The 22,192-nt window shown below is 42.2% G+C and overlaps 1 protein-coding gene across 4 annotated transcripts in view; it reads left to right on the top strand.

The window, feature by feature from the left end:
* SORCS1 (sortilin related VPS10 domain containing receptor 1) overlaps positions 1–22,192 on the top strand; it is a 308,841-nt gene that overhangs the window by 86,962 nt on the left and 199,687 nt on the right. For all 4 annotated transcript variants that reach the window (XM_069796931.1, XM_069796930.1, XM_069796929.1 and 1 more), the window contains exon 2: positions 7,588–7,655. In XM_069796931.1, the coding sequence (XP_069653032.1) occupies positions 7,588–7,655 (68 nt within the window). The remainder of the gene's footprint in view (positions 1–7,587; positions 7,656–22,192) is intronic.

The raw sequence follows: 22,192 nt of genomic DNA, 5'->3' as shown, positions 1-22,192 counted from the left end.
TCTTTGACTGAATGGTGCATACTCTCAAACACTGCAGTCCCTGAGAAACATGGTTTATTAACACATAATGCATAAGGAAGCTTCAAGTCCTTTAGCTTCCTGCTCAGTTATAACAGACCAACAAGCTTGTGAAAACTTAATTTAGTGCTGCTTTGTTATTGACTTATGTTCCTGCTAAGAAGGTGATGGACAGGATCTCTAGAGTTTAATAAGGGATTCATTAAACTGTCTTGATTGTGGCTGGATACTTGTTTCTCTCTTCCCAATTAAAAGGCAGTGTGGCTGTTTCATCAGGAGAGTCTTGTAAAGGGTAGTTACACCATTAACATTTTTTACATAGCTATATGTATTACAATAGCTTATTAACAAAATAGTTACATTGGAGACTGCTTGTGTTCTGTGCCTGTGTGAGACAATCCCTATACCTAAACATTTGCAGCTCATAACACTAGAGCAACCAAATGGCACATGCTGTATTTTGAGTCTCAGAAGCTCTGGAAGTGTCCCATGTTCCTTGCAGAGGTGGAGAGCACCACGGGAGAGGGAAGACTGTTGAGACTGCTCTTTTCTCAAATTGTGGCACATCCTGAAGATCAGGTTGTAGTGTAGAGTGTGTAGCTGGTAGGTGACTGAAACTAGAAGCTTTCTATCAGGTTATTAGTTCTAATACAGGACTAATGTTGGAGTTCATGAAGACCCATCTCAGTTATCCTATGCTAGGTATTAATATGCTCCTAAGGCTGTGGCTTGAGACAGAAAAATCTGTGGTGCTGGACAAGAAGTCGGGACAGAATAGCATCCTGAAGGCTTTCATTGGGTTGCAGGGGGGGAACCTTCCTTTTTTTTTCTGGGACTTCAGTGGTCACAAAGAGATGTCTGATGACTGCACTAACAGTCTACAGAAGAAACTGATTCTCAAACTGATTCAGAAAGCTGCTGTAAGTGTTTTGCAGTCAGGCATTAGAAATATTTTATCAAATATACCGCTTGCATCACTTTTTGAAATGATTTCAACAAATGTTGAATAAGGAGCAGTCTGTACACAAGTAATACTGAGAGCTGATGATGTGCAAGTCAGGAAAGTGGACTATTGACTAAATGTTTTTTTAGTACTGTGGCTTATCCCAGGACAGCTGCACTCTTCTTGACTGACACAGATGCAAGCATACATACAAAGCATGGAAGTCTGAAAACATTAAAGCAGAGGTGCTGTTTCTGTCTTCATAAGCAAAAGTCTGTTGCGATTTTGAAATCAGGACTTGAATCCTGTAGGGTCAATCTTTCTGGCACGGTTTTAGGTCAGTCTAGAGTTAATGCTGTAAAAATCAAAGCCCAAGAAGTTATAGTAAACACCTTTAAAAATTTGATTGTGTTCTGTTTGAAAAATGTCTGTCACCGTGGAGCTATAAAAGTTGCTTGAATTTAGTACCCTGTTGTGCTGTGTAAAGTGGAAAGCATTTGCAGAGAGGACCTAGGGGTGGTGGTGAGAATACAGCTGATAAAATGTATCCAAGATGAGAGTGCTGTTGGTGTAAATGAGATTGATTTGGATTATGACAGACCACACTGTGTAGCAGGTCTTTAATAATGGTGATCAAACCTTGAACACCATTGTTCCAGTCCACGTCCTTGTTTAGCTGAGCCTGAATAAGTGTGGACATGTTTTAACATAGTGCTCACGTAGTGTTCCCAGGAGTAAATTTGCAATTGTCAGTGAGTAGTGTGGAGTGTTACAGATCCCTGACCTAGTGTGCTATTAGCTGGCTTAGGTACTGATTTCTGTGTAGCTGTAGCAGAAGACAGCTCAGTGTGGGCTTGCTTGGTTTCTAGACACATCATTAGCAGCAGATGAGTTACACAGCCACAGAGTGTAGCCTGTCGCTTCCTTCCCAATGTGTTACGAACCTGATGAGCAGCAGTGTGCAGACTTCTGTTTGCTACCTTCCTGGCCAGCTGGTTCAGCACTCTTTGATGAGACTAAATATTTTTTGCTGGGGAGAAAAGTCAGGTTAAAAGTAATCCTTGCATTAAATTTGGAACTAGCGCTGCAGTAAAGGATGAACTTTGGCCGATACCCTGTTGGGAGCCTTGCTGGATAGATGCATTTGTAGAGCAGTTGAAAACAAGGTCAAGACAAAGATTTAAGCCAGTACTAAACTTGGGTCAGAATTGCAAAGAAGGGTGCGGTGAGACAGCATAGACCAGTTGAATATGAGCCAAGGTAGGTCTGGCAAAAATTTAGCCGTGCTTACCCTAGAATTTCTCCCAAGATAGCAAAGAGCCTCCCAAGGCCTAAACTGGCAAATTCACAGAGCAGCATCTTCTGTCCAGCCACTGATTTCCATTTTGAAACCTATAGATGGGCCTTCGCATCCCAAGTCTTAAAAAGCAATCACAGGTCAGGAGTGACTAACAAAGTGTGTTTTCCTTGAAAATGCTGTTTTGTTTTGAAGAAAACCATAATGATGTCCAAGATGTGAATATCCTGTCCTTCCTAGAAGAGCCACTGGGAACTGGTTTCCTTTGGGAGATGGATGAGACAGGTTTAAGTACCTATTCTGTCAGTCTGTCTTTTCTTAGGTGAGTGTGGTAACCCACCAGGCCTTCTGTCCATTTCTTGCCTGCTGGGGCTTTTCCACTTTGTATAAGTAACTCAAATCATTTTTAGTGCTATACCTCATGGTTAATGTACTCACTGGGGATGTGGTAAACCCAGTATCAAATGCCTTTTGCTCTGAGCTATCAATGCAGAAGTGATGAAGTTTTGTCCCTCCTCCTCCCTACCTGCTATGGCAGAATAGCCCACTTCAGCTGCTGATCCTAATGAACAACAGACTTTCTGAAGCCTTGCATTTCTATGCAATAGGAAGTGTTATCTGTATTCACAGGAGAGCCGGCATAAGACTGGATTTTCAGCTCCTTTTCATTGTATCTCTAGTTTGCTTGTTCTTTTCTTCTTGCTCTTGTTAGCTTGCATTGATTGGTAAGTGGTAAAGGGAGAAAAACACACAGTCCCAGAAAACAAAAACAAAGGAAGAAATAAAAAAAAAAGCGAGACAATATTTTTCATTTCATTACTGTGCTTCTTCACAGCCCCTATTCTGACATTTAGAAGAACATAATATGCATGTCTCTGTTCATTAGGTTCCTCAGTACTACATAGTGACAGCCACAGAGAACAAAAAAAAAACCAAAAAAACCCAATCTTAAACATGAACTAACCTTTGCAGGCTAAATAACAAAGAAATGAGAACAGCAAAGGAGAAATATGTTTTCTGAAAAAGTAAATATAACTAAAATCATGGCCTTGCATAGGTTATTCAAATATCGTTACTAAGGGGAAAAGAGAATACTGAACTCTAGGGCAGAAATAACTAATTTTCTGCCCAATGACTTGTTTGTTTTGCACACATATGTTTGAGCAGATCTATTGCTAGTATTTGAACCACAGTAAATGGCACAAGAAGATTGCGGAAACTAGGGATAGGCTTAAAGATATTCAGGAGCTGATACAGGTCCACAAAAATGAGAAAGCTTCCTATAGGAAAGCCCTTATGTGTTTTGGAAATACGATATCTACACCAAGTGGAGATATCTAAGCTATTACCCAACAAACTAGTGCATATGTATGCTGCAGCGTGGTGTCAAATACAAAATATTAGCTTGGAAATGTTAAATGCTAAGATCTTATCCTAAATTCCAGCATGAAGCAATATTATTTAGGGTTCTAGATGTAGCTAGTCTGCAACAAACATGCATATTTGGATGGGTCCAGGGATGCCTCTGCAGAAGGACTGTTAGAGCTATATCAAAAAGAAGTATGATGGAATGCAGCTGGGTTTGCCCTGCCTTGCCCCCTCCCCCCACCCCCATCAATTCCAGGAGAGCTACAGCAGTCTAAGTGAGATTGTGTGGGCTTTACTGAAATTTCTGGGGGAAGAGGAAAGAACAAGAGAGACATTTCAGCTCTCTGGAAGTGAAATATTTTGGTTTCTCATGTTGGCACTTTTAATTTTTTGTAAGTGCATATTAGTTTGGGATGTCAGTTACAACTTTTTGTTCTCAGGTGAGGAGGTTAAAATTCTCAATGGAGTTTTCCTTCATGGGAGCTTTGAGATTTGTGATTTTTTTTTTCCTCAGCTGGGAAAAAAAAATTAAAATCTGAGTAACTTGTGAAAAATAATTCTCTGTCTATTTAGCACCAGTAATTTACACACTGCTAATCTTAGTATTCCACAAAATTACCCTGATTCTAATTCTTGGGTTTTACAGATGGGGAAAGTGTTTCTTGATTCTTGTATGATCTTCCCAAGATTACATCATCTAGTGGCAAAGAATGGGGGGAAAACCTCTCTGTTTTTCCTATTTACTCTTCCCAGTTTCTGTGCCTGCTATCTTCAGGTCTGCTTCTAAAACTACCAGATGTCAAAATATTCATTAGGGGAAATATTCATTAGTCATTTACATCTCTGGCTCCTCTGGCAAGCAGAGGAGGGCAGGACCAAGAGAAGACAACAAGGCTTGGAAAAAGATATAAGCAACTGTCCAGCTGCTTTGCAGATCCAAGGGAGGCTTGAAGCTGAGGGTGCGTGCAACTCCCATGCTGTAGTGAAGGTCTCCAAGCAGGTCTCCATGCAGGCTGGCGCTGAACCTCATGGAGTTCACTGCTACCTTACATTGGGAGAGTTGTTATTCAGAAAGGCTTTATACGCACACCCCTTCCTCTTCCTTTCTCCCCCCTTAATTTTTATTTATCTGTCAAGTAGGGGATTTATAGGCCCATTCAGAGGGTGCTGTGAGGGATGGCAGTGACGTGGTTCTGTATCTGGAGCAGACAGCTGCTCTGCTGTCACTGATAAGCATTCCTGGGAGGGTGGAGATTGAAGTTTAGCACTTACAAAGCCCTAACTGGCACAAGCCTTTGCGAAGCATATGTGCTTGCTGCAGCTCCGCCATCTGATGCCTTGGCAGGCGGCTGGCGCTTCTCATGTTGGCCGCCTCTTCAAAGAGGGACCCTCCAGGCTGGAGGGAAGCACCTCCTGGACAGCAGTGGGATTACGTGTGTTGGGGAGCAGAGAGGGAGGGTCACGGCGGTTGTGTGAACGTCCCCCATCGTTCCGGGGGATGTGTGTTGTCCTGTGGGCCCTGGGCCAAGGAAGGAGTCACTGTGGGGCTATTTCAGGGGGACACGACACTCGGAGGGTTGGGGTCATGGTGAATTGGTCCCCAGCTGCCACAGGGTGGGTGTTGCTGGGGGACGTGGTGGGGTCTGGGGTTGGTGGTCAGGGCACCTGCAGGGGCCTGGGGGTGGCTTGCCGCTGCAGGGCCGTGGGGCAGGGCTGGCGGGGGAAAACGTGAGGGAGTCACTGAGGAAATCGGGATCCGGGGACAGACTGGGGGGTCACGCAGGAGTTTGGGGCCGGGCTGGGCCTAGTGCTGAGGGCAGCCTTGGGGCAGGCCCCTGCCCTCTGCACTGCCATGACCAGGCCCCGCGAGCGCCTCAGGTCGAGGGGTAGCGCAGGCCGGCGGCTCCCCCGCGGGGCGGCAGGGCAGGGCCTCGCAGCCAGGTCCTGTCCCACACCCGCGAGCGGGGCGGGCTGGGGGCAGCCCTGGGCGTTGGGCACCTCCCTGGGGACGCTCTTCCGCAGTCTTTATTTCTCTGTGGAGTCGTTTGTGCGGTGTTGCTGAGATAGAAAGTCGAGGTGTCTCCCCCCGCCTTGTCTTCTGCCTGATGGAGTTTGCATTTTAATAGCCCGAGTTTGCAGCCACTTATTTATGGATAGCAGGATGAGGCTCTCATTTTGGACACAAAGCAGTAAGTGGGCATAGTGGGAGGTGGGAGATTAAAATGGGAGCAGATAGTAAGGGAGGCTGCTTTTCTTCTGAAGGATGTTTAGCAATGGTCAGCCCTGGTAAACCACCATTTTTTCAGGTGCCTCTTCTGTCTCCCCCACCAGCTGCACATGACTTGTGTTTGTGCAGATAGGAAATGCTTTGGGCAGCCTCTCTCCGTGCTGTGAGGGATTTAACAGAGTTGTTCTGTAGAAACAGATGCCTGTCAGATGCGTGTGCTCTGTCCCCTATACCTTTCTCTATTGTAGTAACTACGTGCTCGCTTATGCCCTCAGCTCTCACATAGCCATGCTTTTTCTGCTGTCTTGCATGCTGAGCATATTGGAAAGAGGTAGTTCCTGGTGTGGCTGGTTCAGTGCCATTGGTGCGTAAGAGGTAGGATGGCTTTTGGCTTTGGAAATGGCGATGGTGAGGTTTGTTCCTCTCCCCTGGTGCAAGCAGCCATGTGGCTATTCCTGCCAGCTTGCACAGGGCTTACAGGGACTGAATTTGCTCTAGTCCTTTGCTTCTCTGCCAAATGGGTTGAAGTTGGTGATGTTATCAAGGCAGCAGGGGAATGTGTATCTGTGAGCCTCATTTCATAGGAACCCAGGCTGAAAATATTAAGAGGTATATAGATCAGTGTTTTTGTCAGATAAGAAGTGTTGTGCCTCTTTAATTTACTGTGGTTTTAATGGGATAGAGAGGAGGATAAGATATACAGTGACCTGGCACAGTGAAATGCAAAATAAATTAGTAGTAATAGTAATGGTCTGGTAGTTTATGTCCCAAATGTCAGTCTTGTTAAAGGAGCCCATCATCTTGAAAGTTAGAAATTATTTTAAGACATTAACAAAAGAGAAGGCTGAAATGTTTTGCTGGAAATTTTTTTTGCTAAAATTGCTTTCCTCCCCCCGCTAAGATAATTTTATTCTAGAAGTGTCTGTTTTGGCAGGAGGGAAAAGCTGTTTATCAAAAAAGCTAATAAAACTCCTAAATCTGGAAACAATTCCATTCTGGCTAAATCTAAAACTTTTCACTGAAGTCATAGAAATGTTGGTTGTTGGAGACATTTGGAGGTCTGTAGTTCAACCTCTTACTCAAAGCAGGGTTATCACCAGCTATAGATCAGGTCAGCCATGACTTTGTCTAACCAGGTCTTTAAAACCTCCAAGGATGGAGGCTTTCCAGAGGTTCTGGGTAGCCTGTCCCAGTGTTGAACTCTTTTCCTCATGGAGACTTTTTTTTTTTCCTGATGTCTAGCCTGAGTCTCCCAGGCCAAAACTGGTGATCATTTGCTTGTGTTATATCATCCTCTACAACCAAAAAGAGTTTGACTGGAGACAGGCCAGTGGGTTATCTGTGTACCACAGCTGTGAAAAAGATCAGCAGTTTCAGTGCTGGTGAAACAGAGCAGAAAGTAATCACTGTTTCTACTGTATACAGCAGATCTCATCTTGTTTCCTGAAACATTGTATAGCATGTCAGCTCCTTCCCACTGCACTCTGCCTCCTGGGGTTAAGGGAAGAACCTGTTGGTGATATCACACAGAGGAGCTGAGCAAGAAAAGGTCTGATTGGCTCAACATACCTCTCTGCAAATACTTCCCATGTCAGTTTAGGCAAATGCTTTTAACAATGCATTCAATTATGTTAAGCACCCATTAAAGGAATCCTAAGCCCTCCCTGGGGTCATTTCAGTTCTATGAGATTGTAATTGTTTGAAACTAACCGTGATTTCTTCTTTTGCCTTCAGGTGATTCTAATTCTGACAAAGCTGTATGACTACAACTTGGGAAGCATCACAGAGAGCTCTCTTTGGAGGTATGGAGATAAATTGAGTTAATAATTACCACCTTACTTAAATAGGAAGAACCTGATATAATTCTTTTATTGAATTTAATTAGATTTTTTAAAATGTGCTGGAAGGTTTGTAGTTACGCCCCCCCCGCCCCCCCCCCCCACTTCTTTCATACTCAAGGACAAAGAGACTGAAGTCTGATTGTCTTATTTCAGCTAGATAATGTACTTCATGGATGTGCTATCATTTGATTTCCCCTTTCCCATCTTATTCAGAATCAAATCAACCAATTGGTTTATTTTTAGGAGAACTCAACAGCTTTAAGTCCTTATTTATATGAAGGATCTAATGGCTGTCTGCTGCCCAAATGATCCTTATGAAAAGTCAGTGCTACTAAGACTAGGAGAATACCTGTGAACGAGTATTCAATGCCTGTTTATTCAGACCTGATAGTATTAGTACCAGATAATTGATTTCCCCTTGTGTGATGTTGACTACTGGACTGATTTATAGGGAATACCTTGATACTTTCATGATTTGAAAGCACATCATGCACTCTGTGAACCAAAGGAAAGAGCTGGGCCATGGTCTATTTCTTAAGGCTGTTATTTGGATTCAGTGAGAGCAGATGGTGCCTGTTTTTATCTCTATGAAAAATGGATCTAAGGGGTGTTTACTTCACGTGTCTCTAGTGGTACTTTCATGAGCTGTAACAGATGAAAGGGAGGTTTTCTTGTGGTTCCATCTGTGAAACTTTGGTGGGAAATCTAGGGGTTTTGTATGCACGTTATTGATGGAGGTGGACAGGCTACTGTCTTGATACAAGAATACTTTGGGTGTTTGAAACTAAAACTTCTTGTAAGGATGAACTTGTTTTGATAAACTTTAGGAAAGGTTTTTTGTTTCCAAGGAAGAATTTTGGGTCAGAAGTAGAACAAATAACCTTTCTGTTCAAGGAACTGAGCAGGGTTTTAAGAGAATGACAGAGGAGGGATTTGACATGGAGTATATTCTTAACTCAGCTACCCACTGGCCTGAAGAAATAAAAAAAACCCTCAGACAAAAAACCCTGAAAACCTAAAGAAATACAAAACTTCGAGGATTTGTTCTGAACAGGAACACTCAAAAGTATTAGTATTTTGTGGGGTTGGATAAATGGTTTCTCATCCTGCTGTGGGGGGATAATCAGATTTGTCCATTTCATATGCATTGCTGCTATGGTTTGAGATCAAAAATGATACTATTGTCTCTGCTAGCTTTGTCTTTACTATGGTGTGCACGCTGTAGTAAAGAGTCTTTCAGGACTGTGGCTTTGGCAATGTTTTTTGGAAGGGAGTTTGGGCTAGATTGTTTAAATTCTCAATGGTTTTGAGAAAGAATATCCATAAATATGAAATATGTTATTTTTATTTCCTCTTACTAACCTCAGTTATTGAGGAAGGTATGGCATTTCAGTATGTGGAGACACCTCCTTCCCCATTGCTGACAGTGCTGAAGAACTACTTTACTCATGTGATGCAATGCAGGATTGTGTTGAGATAATGGTTTAGGACTGAAGATAGGTCAGCCACATCAGAGATGGAAAACACTTCCTGTTGAGGTGTATCAATGTGGGCACAAAATCATGCTGATGACCTTATGCTATTGTCTGTTTCAGAAATGGTTTCTGTGGAGCATGCCACAATGACATAAAATTTACCCTGGTTAAAGGAGAAAGGATTGTGGGGATATCACTGGAGGATGTACCAGAAGCTGGGGCCTTGGCAGTGTAGCAGTCCTAGAGCTAGTGAGTGCAGTGCACTTTTCTGGACTTCAGACAGTCCTAATATCAGAACGTGATTAACAACATAGTAATAGCCTGATTGTTTCCTCTAGCCCAGTATCCTATTACCAAAAAACAGTCGAAGAAAGAATATATGAACAGGATTATCATATCTGACACTTCCTTCTAGTATTCTGCTAGCATTCATTCTTTGGGTTGAAGTTTAGGGTCCTTCCTCAATCTTCAGTTTAAAGTCTATCAGGTTCTGAATAATTTTTTTGGTTTTAGTATATATCAGGGATTAATATCCCATGAGCTAACTTTCTTAATATCTCTTGGAATGTGTTAAATTTTTAGTACCTGTGACATCTTAGAGCAAAAAATTCCACAGGTTATTTGAGGAACCACTTGTCTTACTTTGAACCCACCAGCTTCAGGTTCACTTGGCACATGTCACTTGTCAGCACTTCATTACAGTTGCATGGCCAACTATCCAGAATCTCTAGGCAAATGCTTTGGACTGGGAGATGTTGAAGAACAACCAGGATAGCTAAAATCAACCCACTTGTCTTTGCAGCGCTCCATTATTCTTGATCAGCTTTTCAGTGCTCATGACTGCTCTGAAAGTTGCCAGTGCACTTCATTGTCATTCCTTGATCCTGTTGCCTTACGTAAGTCCCAGGTGGTTACATTATGCTCTGTCCTGAGTCTGGCCCTGCTGTTAGATCCCTGCTCACCATGCAGGCATTCCTTCAGGTCACTAATAATTATCCCTATGAAGATCCCAGGACAGCTTCTCTGTTCTTAGTGTGATGGAAAGTAATGACAAGATGGGCATATCTTGTTATTTAATGCACCTGATAGAGAGCTTATTAGCTGTTGCTCCTCCTGGCTGCTTAACTGACATGTTAATTTAAATCTCCCTGCTTGTTTGAAAAGGATAGAAAAAAACAGAATTGAGAGAAGGGGAGAAACATATCTTGCCTTTATTTCATGCCTCTAGGTTTGATTCTGGGGAATGGAAGAAAGCGTGATCTCATGTCAGGTTTGATTTCTGATGTCAAGAGTTCTGTTTCTGAAGGATAGAAGAGAAAGGTAGTTCTGCAGGTACCCACAAGTGAAGAGGAATCTTTGTCTTGAATACATGACAAAGAAATACCACTCTTTCCTCCTGTGCTGAGTGTATTCTCAAAAGGTTGATGAATGATGAGGGGCTGTTTAGAAGTATGTCACAGACACGAGTCATTTATGCTATAGCTGGTTATAAGCACATCTGTCATTTGAAGGTGTACTTGGGTGATTTAAGCAGTCTTGTGACTGATGGGACTGTAACCATCTATAACATAACTATGCCATCGCCTACAAGATATGAATCTGTCTTCTTTATAAACACACTACTACCTGCTAGGATGGCATTTCTTTGTAATTTTTCAGCCAGTTTAACTACAGCTGGCTGCAGCACTAATGGATGGAGATCGCCCTTCTAAAACTGCTGATGAATTAAGAGACCACTGGCGACAGACATGAAGGGATGAAATACAGTAAGAAAAGAGAGATGGGAAGAATCTATACAATCTTCTAGAGTGTTAAGGCTCTGTACTCACTGAGCTTTGGATGGCAAGTGAGCTGCTGCTTCTGTACACAGTAGATGAGATTTTGCATCACGCTGGGCCTGACTTTAATTACGCTGTTATCCTCTCAAGACTTTTTCCACATTTTAGTTGAGGGCTTTTTATTTACTTTTTGGTATTCTTTTTATAGAAGAGGAAGAAAACAGAGGAGAAAAGATTATCTGTCACTGAGCAATTAACTGAGTGTATTGGATTTATTTCTCTTCCTCTCCTAGATATCTCTCAGATCACAAAGAGGATTAAGCTGCGAGAGTTAGGAGAAGATGTTTTTTACCACTGGAGTAAGATAAGCTTATGTTTCCAATAAATAAAAATGTCAGAACAGTGACTATGGTATCCATGAGCTGCAGACAGTTGTGCAGGAGGACTGATCTTTTTTCTGTTTGTGTAAATATGATGCTCTGGAAAGATGTGCATGGCAGGACACTTTCCCTCAGGGCCTTGAGAGGCTGACAAGCAATGAGTGCTGCCATTCACCTCTTTGCCTTCTTATAGCTCTGTAATTGGTCAGGAATGAGTAATTTCATGGAACTTGCTGTAAAAATAGCAGTAATTAAACTTTGCTTTTCAGCCAGAAGGTACGAAAATGTAGAGTTTGCTTGGTTTGCGAGCATTTATGTTCTAAATCATGATCTGTTGCTCTGTTAGTTCTGGAAGTTATTGATGATATTCTGACACTCCAACACTGTGCCTGAACTCTGAGCTCCCCAGTTCAGGAGTGCTTGACACTTCCAGCCTGTTCTTCACTGCTCCTGGTTTCTGCACTAAGGAAGCTTTAGTGCATATGCCATAAAGGAATCTCAAGGACTCTGAAAAATACCTATACCTCATATAGATGTAGCTTTAACTTCCCATATGTAAAGCAAGGAACATTAATAGTTGCTTCACCTCTGGCCCTAGAGAGCTTAGAATGGATTTAGCTAACTGGCATCTGCAATATTTTGAAGATTGCCTAGTGATAAATATTACAGAAGTCACATCAAGATAAAAATTCTCAGAACTCCAAGGCTCTGTTTCTAGCTTTTTCATGGCATTTTTGTTTAACCTTGAAACAAAGAGTGTTTTAACCCCTTTATCAGTTTACTTATCCCCACCTTCCAACACCACCACTGCACATCGTCCTGCAACTCTGTCCTTTCAAGAAGGGAAGTTGGGTGTGTAAGCCAGAGAAGAGTTGGAATAGTCAGAGCATCTCCACCTCGGTATAGAAATAACCTTCATTTATTCCATGGGACAACTTGATGAACTAAAGAACTCACTGTCCTTACTGTGTTCTTATCCTCCTCTCAACCACTGCTGGAGACAAGATATTGGGCTAATGTAGACCAAGGTACTTGGTACTAAGGTCTGAGTGCCATTGTGTTATGTCTATATGTTGGGTAGTCCCATAATCACCATTATGCATGGGAGCGTTTGGTGAAAACACTCATTGTTGGAGATGGGTTTGTATTAGTATGTTAGATAATGAGAAGGAGCAATGGAACAACAGGAATGAGTTCTTTTCTCTTGCAGCTGCTCTAAGGATGGAAGCCTCAGGGAGAGAGGTAGATGTAGACTGAGGGTCATACCCAGCTAAAACCTTGCAATATTAGCCAGATGATCTCTGTTAGACATCTTTCTTTCCCTTGAATCCTGTTGTTTGAAAAGTCTTGGCTGTGAGTTGACCCCAGCTATGTGGTTATAAATGCTATAGATGCTTTGAAGCCTCACATATTTATGTTTCTGCATGCAATTTTCTGGCTCCTTGCTAGGTAAGAATGCCCTCTCTACAAATCAGAGCTATAGCCATCCATGTCATCTTCAGTATTGTTGATGTCTTTGTGGAGATTTTGTTCTCTAGACTAGAGAGTTCTTGTAACAGGAGACTTGAAAGATTGTCAGTATTTGCTTACTTCCTTTGAGGGCAATTTCCAGGATGTGTCTGTTGTTGTATTCCTCATTGTCCTGCACATTTTATGCTGGTTCCTTCTGTTTTGCAGATGGGTTGTTCTCAACTCACATTTATTTTCTACCTGCTGAGCCACATTAATAAGGTCATAACTTGTGGCTTAGTGACACAGTGTGCTCTGCAACAGCAGATTAGGGTCTTTTAGCTGAAGTAGGTAGGAGAAGCAAATCCATATGAGAGGACCTGACAAAGTGAGGGGAAGGAAAGTCTCATTAAGCACATTTTAACCAGCAGCTTTGTGGGAAAGGAGAACTTGAAAAGGACTATTTGAAATGCTTTTATCTATAAATATGGTGCTTCAGTTGCACAGTGTAAGTCACTTTTCTTAACTGAATATCAGAGCTTGATAAATGCTGCTACTTTATCTCCCATGGGCATTTAGTGAAATCTTAACAATGACATTGCCTTGTGTCTTTTATTTTAATTTCTTTCATTTTTGCTCCTGCAAACATATGAACCACTGACTGTTTTGTGTGTAGATGCTGGAGGGCATCTGAGGGGGAGGGAAGAATGAGTTTGCACACTCAGCTAGTCATGTAGGAAGCAGTATCTTTTTACAGTGTCATCGCAGCGGGAGACCTGCTCACATGGGAAGCAGGCTTAGAACATGGATTTCATGCACTGACTGAGTGTGGAGCTGAGTGCAGCCTTTTTCCTGTGTGATGGGACACTATTCAGCCATCAAGACCCCTAAGGACCTAGCAGTTCTATAGCTATCAATTTTTTATGAGTGCTCATTTTACCTTGGTGACTAACAGTAATAAAAACTTCTAGTACAGTCAACTCTTCTAGTTGGTTGCCAAAGTTTCCTGAGATGTTTTGCCTGCTATCAAAAAGAGCTCCAATAAAGCTGGAGAGAGGGGGGGGGAAAACAGCCAACCAATCAAACTGAAAAAAAACCCCACCCAAAACCCCAGAAGAGACCATCCTAGGAAACAACCTACAGCAGATGCTTCAATAGATCCTAGTTTAGCAGGAAACTTAAATCTTACTGAACTTTACCACATTCTTGCCTTCCCTGAAGAGTGAGGATCAGTACAACCCTTGCGTTTTGTGGCCTAATGTGTGTTTGATTAAACAATCTCAAGTAAGTTCTGCCTTGACATAGCTTGAAGAATCATACCCTGATATTTTGAAGGATCAGATTTGGTTGAGGATTTAGTGATGTGCTCCTCATTGCCTGGTCTGTGTGGATAAAATATTCAACACTAATGACAATGCATATTTATTAAGTATATTAAAAATGTGTTCTCTGTTGTAGCCAGTCATGAAATGTAGGAGTGTTATCAAGTAAATCAAAAAGAACCCCAGTCCATTTTCTGCCTGAAAAAAACATGTAAATCAAGATAATTAATATTAATGCTGACATATATTATCAATATACTGTAAATAACAGATGCACAATGGTTATGCCACTTCATAGTCATACAGTGTTTAAATGCAGTTTGTCATTCTTGTTTTGCAAATTAGAAGATGAACTTGCACATCTGTTTCCTAGACTGTACCTGTTTGTGCAAATGATATTGGTAAAACATAGCAGAACTATCTCTGGTTCCGGTCCACAGGGTTCATCTGTCTGTTGTGGCTGTGTAATAACTGCAGACAAGCTAGACTGGAGCTGATATGTAAGAGGAAGGACAAACAACACAGTAGTTACCAGTTTGTAAACAGAAAGCAAAACACCCTTCATGTTCTGATTTTTCCATCCCTTTTGTATCTATGCAGTCACTCTTCCTTTTGCAAAGCTGGGTAAAATTGTACTTATTTTTTCAGAGGGATATATCCTCTACTAATCACAAAAAAGAAAGAATGTATTTGGGGCTGGGACTGGGTAAACAAAAAACCTACTCCAGCTGAGTGAGTTATACTAGCTTGAGATCTGAACTCTAAGGTTTTCAGATCCAGGTCCCAAATATCTCTGCATCTGTACCTTGGGAAATAATCCAGGCAAACATTCAAAGCTTACTGTTTCTACAGAAAGAGCCAGATGTGTCAATAGGTTTCTCTTGTAGGACTTAGTGAAACACCTGGAAACTATGTGCTGTAAAAAATATGTATTTAAATATGTATCAGTGGTATGTTTGTTGTGCAACATAAACTGACTACCGTTTACACCGAAACATAGTGGCTTGCTTGGAAGTGTCCTTTTTTTTTTTTCTGGTTTCTCTAACCTACCAAATAATAATTAGACAAAACAGAAAAGGAGAAATAAAGCCCACAATTAATCAACTCGTGTCTTCAATAGTGATAGCAAAGCTAGCTTTTGAGTGTGATCCTGCTAGTGGCTTCTGTGTCTCAGAGCACAATGTAGTTCTCAGCAGCAGCGGGCTTTTCTTTCTTGTGTCAGAAGCTTAGTGGTGATGGTGGGGAAAGTAGACATCAATGCATGAGCTGTTCATTAGGAAGGCCCAGGGCCACTGGGTTAGGGTCCAGTGTTGTTAGTGCATACTGTGCTTGGCAGGGAGCTGGAGCAATTGGAGCAAGGAAGGTTCATTTTGCCTTTTGTCATTAGGATGTACTGTTGAGGGCCTATGGGTACTGAGCACTGAGGAGGTTTGTGCTTGTATGACAGGAACAACTTCAGGGAGACTTGATCCCTGGTGAGCAAGGAGTTAGTTTGCAGCTTGACTTCCCCTTATGAAGGCCTGGAGGAAGCATGTGGGGATTCAGGAACTTTTCTATCCTAGCTGGCAGCCTCCCACTGCTATTCAGCCGAGTCGTTTCACTGGCAAGATGTTCATAATTGACAGGACACATTCTTCACCCACCACTTAATACATCAGTTGTAATGCACTCTAAACCAATACAGTGCTTTACCAATGGGAGGTAAAAAGCTTTCCTTTTCTCTTTCACTCATTATTTCCTACTACCCCTGCAATGAGTTTCTTCTGTAAGGAAGTTGCATGAATTTCCCTAGCATGCATTTTAGTGTGTGCTGTGTAGTTGAGTGTGAAGGTAAAACCTCTTTTCAGTGATCTTGCAATCTAGATAGTGTATCTATAAGAGACACTGAGTTGAAAAGTAATAGAAATTCAGATATGCCACATGTATTGTGTATTAAATGACTTCATAAGGAGAGAGAGAGAGATAGATATCCTGTCTTCTTCCAAGGCAAAATTCATGCAGAAAGTGTCGTTCGTTCTACTAATGTGCTTTTACTGCTGTATTTCAAGACTCTGCGTACATATCTGTGTATGTGTTCCCATTCATTTCCTTCTGGTTTTTCTTCAAGCCTGAGCTGCTGGAGTCAGGTGACTGCTCACAATCTCACCTTTTCTGTCATGGGAGAAAGCCCCATTTCCTGGTTTTCACATAGTGAAGACAAAGTTGAATGGCCCCAACTGTTGTACAGATGGGAAAGCCCAAACGTAGATTCTTCACACTTGGTTCCTGAGAGCTTTTTTCTTCATTGCTTAAAGTATCTTGGCTGGAAAGACAAATCAGGATGGGATGGAAGGGGAATCAGAAAGGAGTGGATTCCTCTGTGAACTGGACCTGTAGATGCTGCTTTGTCATACCGAAGGCTGAGGTTTGAATCACAGCTCTGATGAGGCCAAGCAGAGCCTTGAGTCTGGCTTTCCAGCAAACCAGCTGAATGTTGGTTGTTGGCTTATATGCTTACACTGTCCAGCAATTAAAAAAACCCCCAAAACCTCCAAAAACCAAAAAAAACCCAGGTTTCTGTTCTGCTGGTGAACAAAAGCAAATTTTGTTTACTTTTGATAAAACTGGAGGTTTTTGCTCTTTCATGGTGGTAATGCTACAAAGTTGCTCTCTCCCCTAAGGCAGAACAGGAGGAGAGGAGACACCCCCTCAGAGTTAACCTGGAGCCAGGTATTTCCCATATATAAAGGAGAAACACAGCAGGGTGGAAAGGACACAGACACTGAAAAGCAGTCTGAGGAGATGGCAGGTTCCTTGTCACTGATTAAAAGCTGCCAGTCTTCCCCAGCAGGCTGTGACTGCTGGTCTTGAGTCTCCTAGAGACTTTTTTTAAGCTGCAGGCTTTAAAATCTGCACAGCACTCAGCTGCCAGTCTGATGGGCACTGTAACCTCTGGGGAAAAAGGGACTGCAATCAAAATCGGGCCAGCATTGTCCTTATACATTTGGATACAAACCCTTTTTTTAAATAAACTAAAAGGGAAGCAGGAGACCAGAACTGTGTGCTAAATAACCTTTCCGTAAGACAGGAGCATAAAAGGAAGCCTTAGTCAGGTCTAAGCTCCCATTGTGCTTTACCAACAAATCACTGTGTTTTTACTGATAGTTCTGGTGTGTTTACATTGTCTCGGGCTGTCTCAGCCCAGAAGGATCAATCTAGGAGGCTGAAAACCACACCTTTTTGGTCTCCTCTATTTCTGTCCTTGCTTGTAGGAAGCAACTGTATTGGGTTTGTGTGGCTCGGCTTTGGTAGCGGGGGGTGGGGCAGGGCAGGGCAGTACAGGGGTGGCTTCTGTGAGAAGCTGCTAGAAGCTTCCCCTATGTCTGATGGAGCCAATGCCAGTTGGCTCCAGGACTGACCTACTGTTGGCCAAGACCAAGCCCATCAGTGGCAGTGGTAGTGCCTATGGGATAATGTATTTAAGAAGGGGAAAAAGTTGCTGGGCCACAGAAACTGCAGCTGGAGAGAGGAGTGAGAATATGTGAAAGAAACAACCCTGCAGACACGAAGGTCAGTGAAGAAGGAGGGGAGGAGGTGCTCCAGGTCCCAGAGCAGAGATTCCCCTGCAGCCTGTGGGGAAGACCATGGTGAGGCAGGCTGTCCCCATGTAGCTATGGAGGTCCATGGTGGCGCAGATACCCACCTGCAGCCCATGGAGTACCCCATGCTGGAGCAGGGGGATGCCAGAAGGAGGCTGTGACCCCGTGGGAGGCCCATGCTGGAGCAGGCTCCTGGCAGGACCTGTGGTCCTGTGGAGGGAGAAGCCCACGCTGGAGCAGGTTTGCTGGCAGGACTTGTGACCCCACAGGGGATCCACGCTGGAGCAGTCTGTGCCTGAAGGACTGCAGCCCATGGAAGGGACCCATGCTGGAGCAGTTTGTGAAGAACTGTAGCCCGTGGGAAGGACCCATGTTGGAGTTTGTGGAGAACTGTCTCCCGTGGGGGGGACCCCACGCAGGAGCCGGGGAACAGTGTGAGGAGTCGCCCGCCTGAGGAGGAAGGAGCAGCAGAGACAACGTGTGATGAACTGACCCCAACCCCCATTCCCCATCCCCCTGTGCCACTGGGGGGGGTAGGTAGGGAACTCGGAAGTGAAGCTGTGCCTGGGAAGAAAGGAGGGGTGGGGGGCGAAGGTGTTTTAAGATTTGGTTTTATTTCTCATTACCCTACTCTGGTCTGATTGGCAATAAATTAACTTTCCCCAAGTTGAGTCTGTTTTGCCTGTGACGGTAATTGGTTGAGTGATTTCTCCCTGTCCTTATCTTGACCCATAAGTCTTCTGTTATATTTTCTCTCCCCTGTCCAGCTGAGGAGGGGGAGTGATAGAGCAGCTGCATGGTGCTTAGTTGCTGGCTGGGGTTAAACCATGGCAACAACATATCTTCTGTTTAGAGCCATGGAATGAGAACCACAGCTGTGAGTCCTCGCCTTCCTACATACAGCTTTAGGGAAGTTTCTTCACCGTTGTATGGGTGGGTAATGGGGTTATGTTACCTGTCCATCTGCAGTAAATGAGCTGAGAGTTTTGGATGAAACTGGTTAATAAAAACCAGTCCTGAAAGAGTTAGAGCAGAAATACAGCTGCATAAGCCTACAGTCTCCATTCATGGCTGAAGCCTAACAGAGATTTGACCTATGCTTTACCAAGCCAAACTTCTGGTATATTCTCATCCAATACCTAACAGGACCTTGAGAAACTCCTGGCTATCTTTGCAGGCAGGGTGGGTTGTCATCTTCGGGTCAATTTATGACATCTTTAGTTTGGATTTTGCCCAAACAAAGTCTAATTGCAGAAGGGTAAGAAATGAGGTTCAGAACCATTCCTTCTAAATAGTCAGTTCTCTTTTCAAGGAAGGGAAATTGACACAGAAGATGTTTTATGACCATGGGTGGTGTGGCATTGCTGGCAAGAACGAGTAGATGGGAGAAGCACTAGAGGCAGCAGCAAAATGAAGTCTTTATGAACCTCACTTGTAATAGTTGTTTCTTTATGAAGATATGAAGCAACCTTTTTTCCTAATTTTGTTTGTAACTTCTCACTTCCTCTGTTCCTGTGTTTTCTGGGAGGTGAGGGAGGCAGAACTACAGCCTTTTTTCTTCCTTACCCTATGATAGCACTACCTAAATGGAAGCAACACCCTTCCATACTATGGAATAGGTAAGAATGTGAAGTTTTTTCGTAGTTCTTCCTGAAAATGAGTTTTCCTTGCTAGAATCTTCAAGAGGTGGCTGCTTTTTTTCCCTAGCCTGCCTCCAGCAGTGCCCAATAAATGACAGCTATTATCAATGTTAAACTCTCAATAAGAAACCTACTACCTTTGGGATAATTTTTCTTTCTTGCCCCGCTAGAGAAATCAGCTTATGCCCTGAAACATGAGTTTTGATGACTTGCTATATTAGCATTAATACCTAGTTAAAAATGTAAGTTATATATATTATAGGCTATTAAATTATTGGCCCTTTCCAGTAAGCACATCTGTGGCTTGCAAGACTCTGACCTCCTTTTGCTGAGCAGTGTGCACTGACTACAGGCATTGTGGAAATATAATTTCTCTTCACTTCCCTGCCAATGCTCGAGTGGCGATGTGCTCTCTTGTTATGAGGCAGCATAAAATTTAGAGGCTAGTCACGATGAAGGTAGTAAGAAAGAAATTTAAAGACCTCAGTAAATTTCCCTTCTAAGTGTTCCCTTTTCAAAGGTAAATGGTCTTATTCTTTGTAATCTCTTTGTATGTTAACAGCTTTCACAATGCTAACTCTTTTGTAAGAAAAGCACATTACAATCCCAGTCTGCTTTATCTCTGGTAAAGGAGCCAAAGGAGGAAGAAGCCAATACGTTCTTTTTTTTTATTATTATTATTTTATTTTTTCTTTAAAGTCCACCAGCTACTCAGCACACATGTACTGTAAATTCAAGACATGGATGTTACTCAAAGAAGCAAGTGTGATGTCACAAGTGTTTTAATAGCCTTTGATTTATTTCCCTAAGTGCTTTATTAAGATGATGCACAACAGCATTTGGAAGCCAAATGCAGTCTTAGGAGAGACTTGGAGGAGTTATTTTCAATCTCCTGACTTTTCTTCCTCAACACAGTAATTTGTTTGATTGAGACAGAAGGGCCCTGGATTCAGAACAGGGATTCTACTTCTTATTTGGTGTTTCTTTGTGAGTTAATCAGCCCAGTTTGTGATCCGAGTGAGTAAGAGTATGAATGAACTTACTGTGATATGAGAGAGCTGCATGGTTCAGAGAACAGGATACTGGCTGGGGTTGGATTTGTGTTCTGTCGCTCTATGGGTTTGTGGCTATTAGTGAAATATTTGGTTAGGCATAATCAAGAATCAGCAAATTCATGTATATCAAAAGTCAGCTGCAAGGAATCCTCTCCTGGCTAGATATTTCTAATGACATTGTGCAAGGTTAGTTCTAGGTGCAATGATATAGGGTATTCTTGCCATTAGTCTGGTAATAAATCTGGTATAATTTCCAAGTTTTAAGACAGGCAGGGTAGTGAATCAAAAAGAGACCTGAGGTAATCATAGTGAGCAAATGGATTACTTCGTAAGCTGAGCTCACTTGAAGAAAAGTATTTTAGTCCAACAAAGCGTAATAGTAGGACAAGGGCTGAAGGTTGTACTTACAGTACTATATAATATCTACTTACAGCATGGAGAATAGCTGTGATTGGACAGTTGCGTAGAGACTGGAATAGGCAAAGAACTGGACATCATGTCCCATTGTGAAGGGGTCAAAATAGACTGCTTTGATCAATGGCTATGTAAGCTAGGAGCCAGGAGTTGAATTTTTAAAGAAATTAAAACTACAAAATGTTTATTTTAATATACTGATTGGGCATGAAAAGCTTTTTGTGACAACGTACAATTTTCAACAAAACTCAGCACCCAGGATGGGATATCTGGGCAGAATTAAAAGAGAAATGGAAAGTGCAACAGTGCATCACACTGTTTAGGATGTTTCTATGCTCCAGAAACAATCTAAATATGCCTACGAAGGATGCCATCTGTGGCCCCAGAAAGTCACAGAATCCCAACTGTTGGAGGCTGGGAGAATATTTAGAGGAAATACTAATTCATGCTTCCCAAGGTCTTACACAGATATCTGTTGTTAACCATCATCAGTTGGGGTACCGAGCTAAATGAACTTCTGCTCTGAGATGCCCACCCTGATGTTGTGGTAGAACAGAACTCTGTGTAGGTAAATGTACTCACTGGAAGTGTTGCTATTGTGATGTAGTTGCATCTCGTAGCTAATTTTGTTAATTTCCATTTTGTGGAGATAATTATTTTACATTAATTCATTCCAAATTATCCAAGTAGGTACAAGGCCAACTTGGCGAAATGTTGATTTGAATTAAAGAATAGACATAAAATTAAACAGATTTGAAACTTCCCCCTAAGGTCATGCATATAGCAAATGCTTAAAATTGCAAGTGAACCAAGTTTGGTGTCTATTATAAGAATAGTGAGTTGGGAGGTAAATTGAATTATAGAAAATATGAATGGTGGAATAAGGTGGGCAAAAGATTGCTTAGTCCAGGTAAAAGATGACAAGTACTGAAGAGAGGTGGGGGGAGGAAATCTAGTTTTTGAAGTAAAGGTTAGACATGGTTAAGATTAAAGGGGTTGCATGAGGAGTCAGCTCTTCTACTTGTAGAAACTGGTATTAATTCACTGACCTGAGTCAAACTGCACCACTTTCCACTAGCTTTTGATTTGGTCTAGAAATAACTTCTGGCCACTGATACAAAAGCAGCATCACCCTTCCTTCTAGGCTTTTCTTCTTACTATTGATATTATTTTGATAGCTGCTATTACTGCTTAGCTTTTTAGCATTATTAAAATGCAAAGTAAACAGAAAAGGTGGTTGAAAACACAGTAAATGTAACTATAAAGTCTATTCAATCTATGTCCTATTAGAAAATAATGGTCAGTATTGTAATAAGTATAAATTCATTGTCCACCCCCTCTATTAACGTAATTAAAAAGGCATTGGGTTTGGCAGTTGGGTTCTCTTACATTCAGTTGCTCTTTATT

This window comes from Haliaeetus albicilla, chromosome 11 (assembly GCF_947461875.1).
Source record: "Haliaeetus albicilla chromosome 11, bHalAlb1.1, whole genome shotgun sequence".
Lineage (NCBI taxonomy): Eukaryota > Metazoa > Chordata > Aves > Accipitriformes > Accipitridae > Haliaeetus > Haliaeetus albicilla.
The sequence above is the reverse complement of the archived record's forward strand: the minus strand, read 5'-3'. Positions and strand labels throughout refer to the sequence as shown.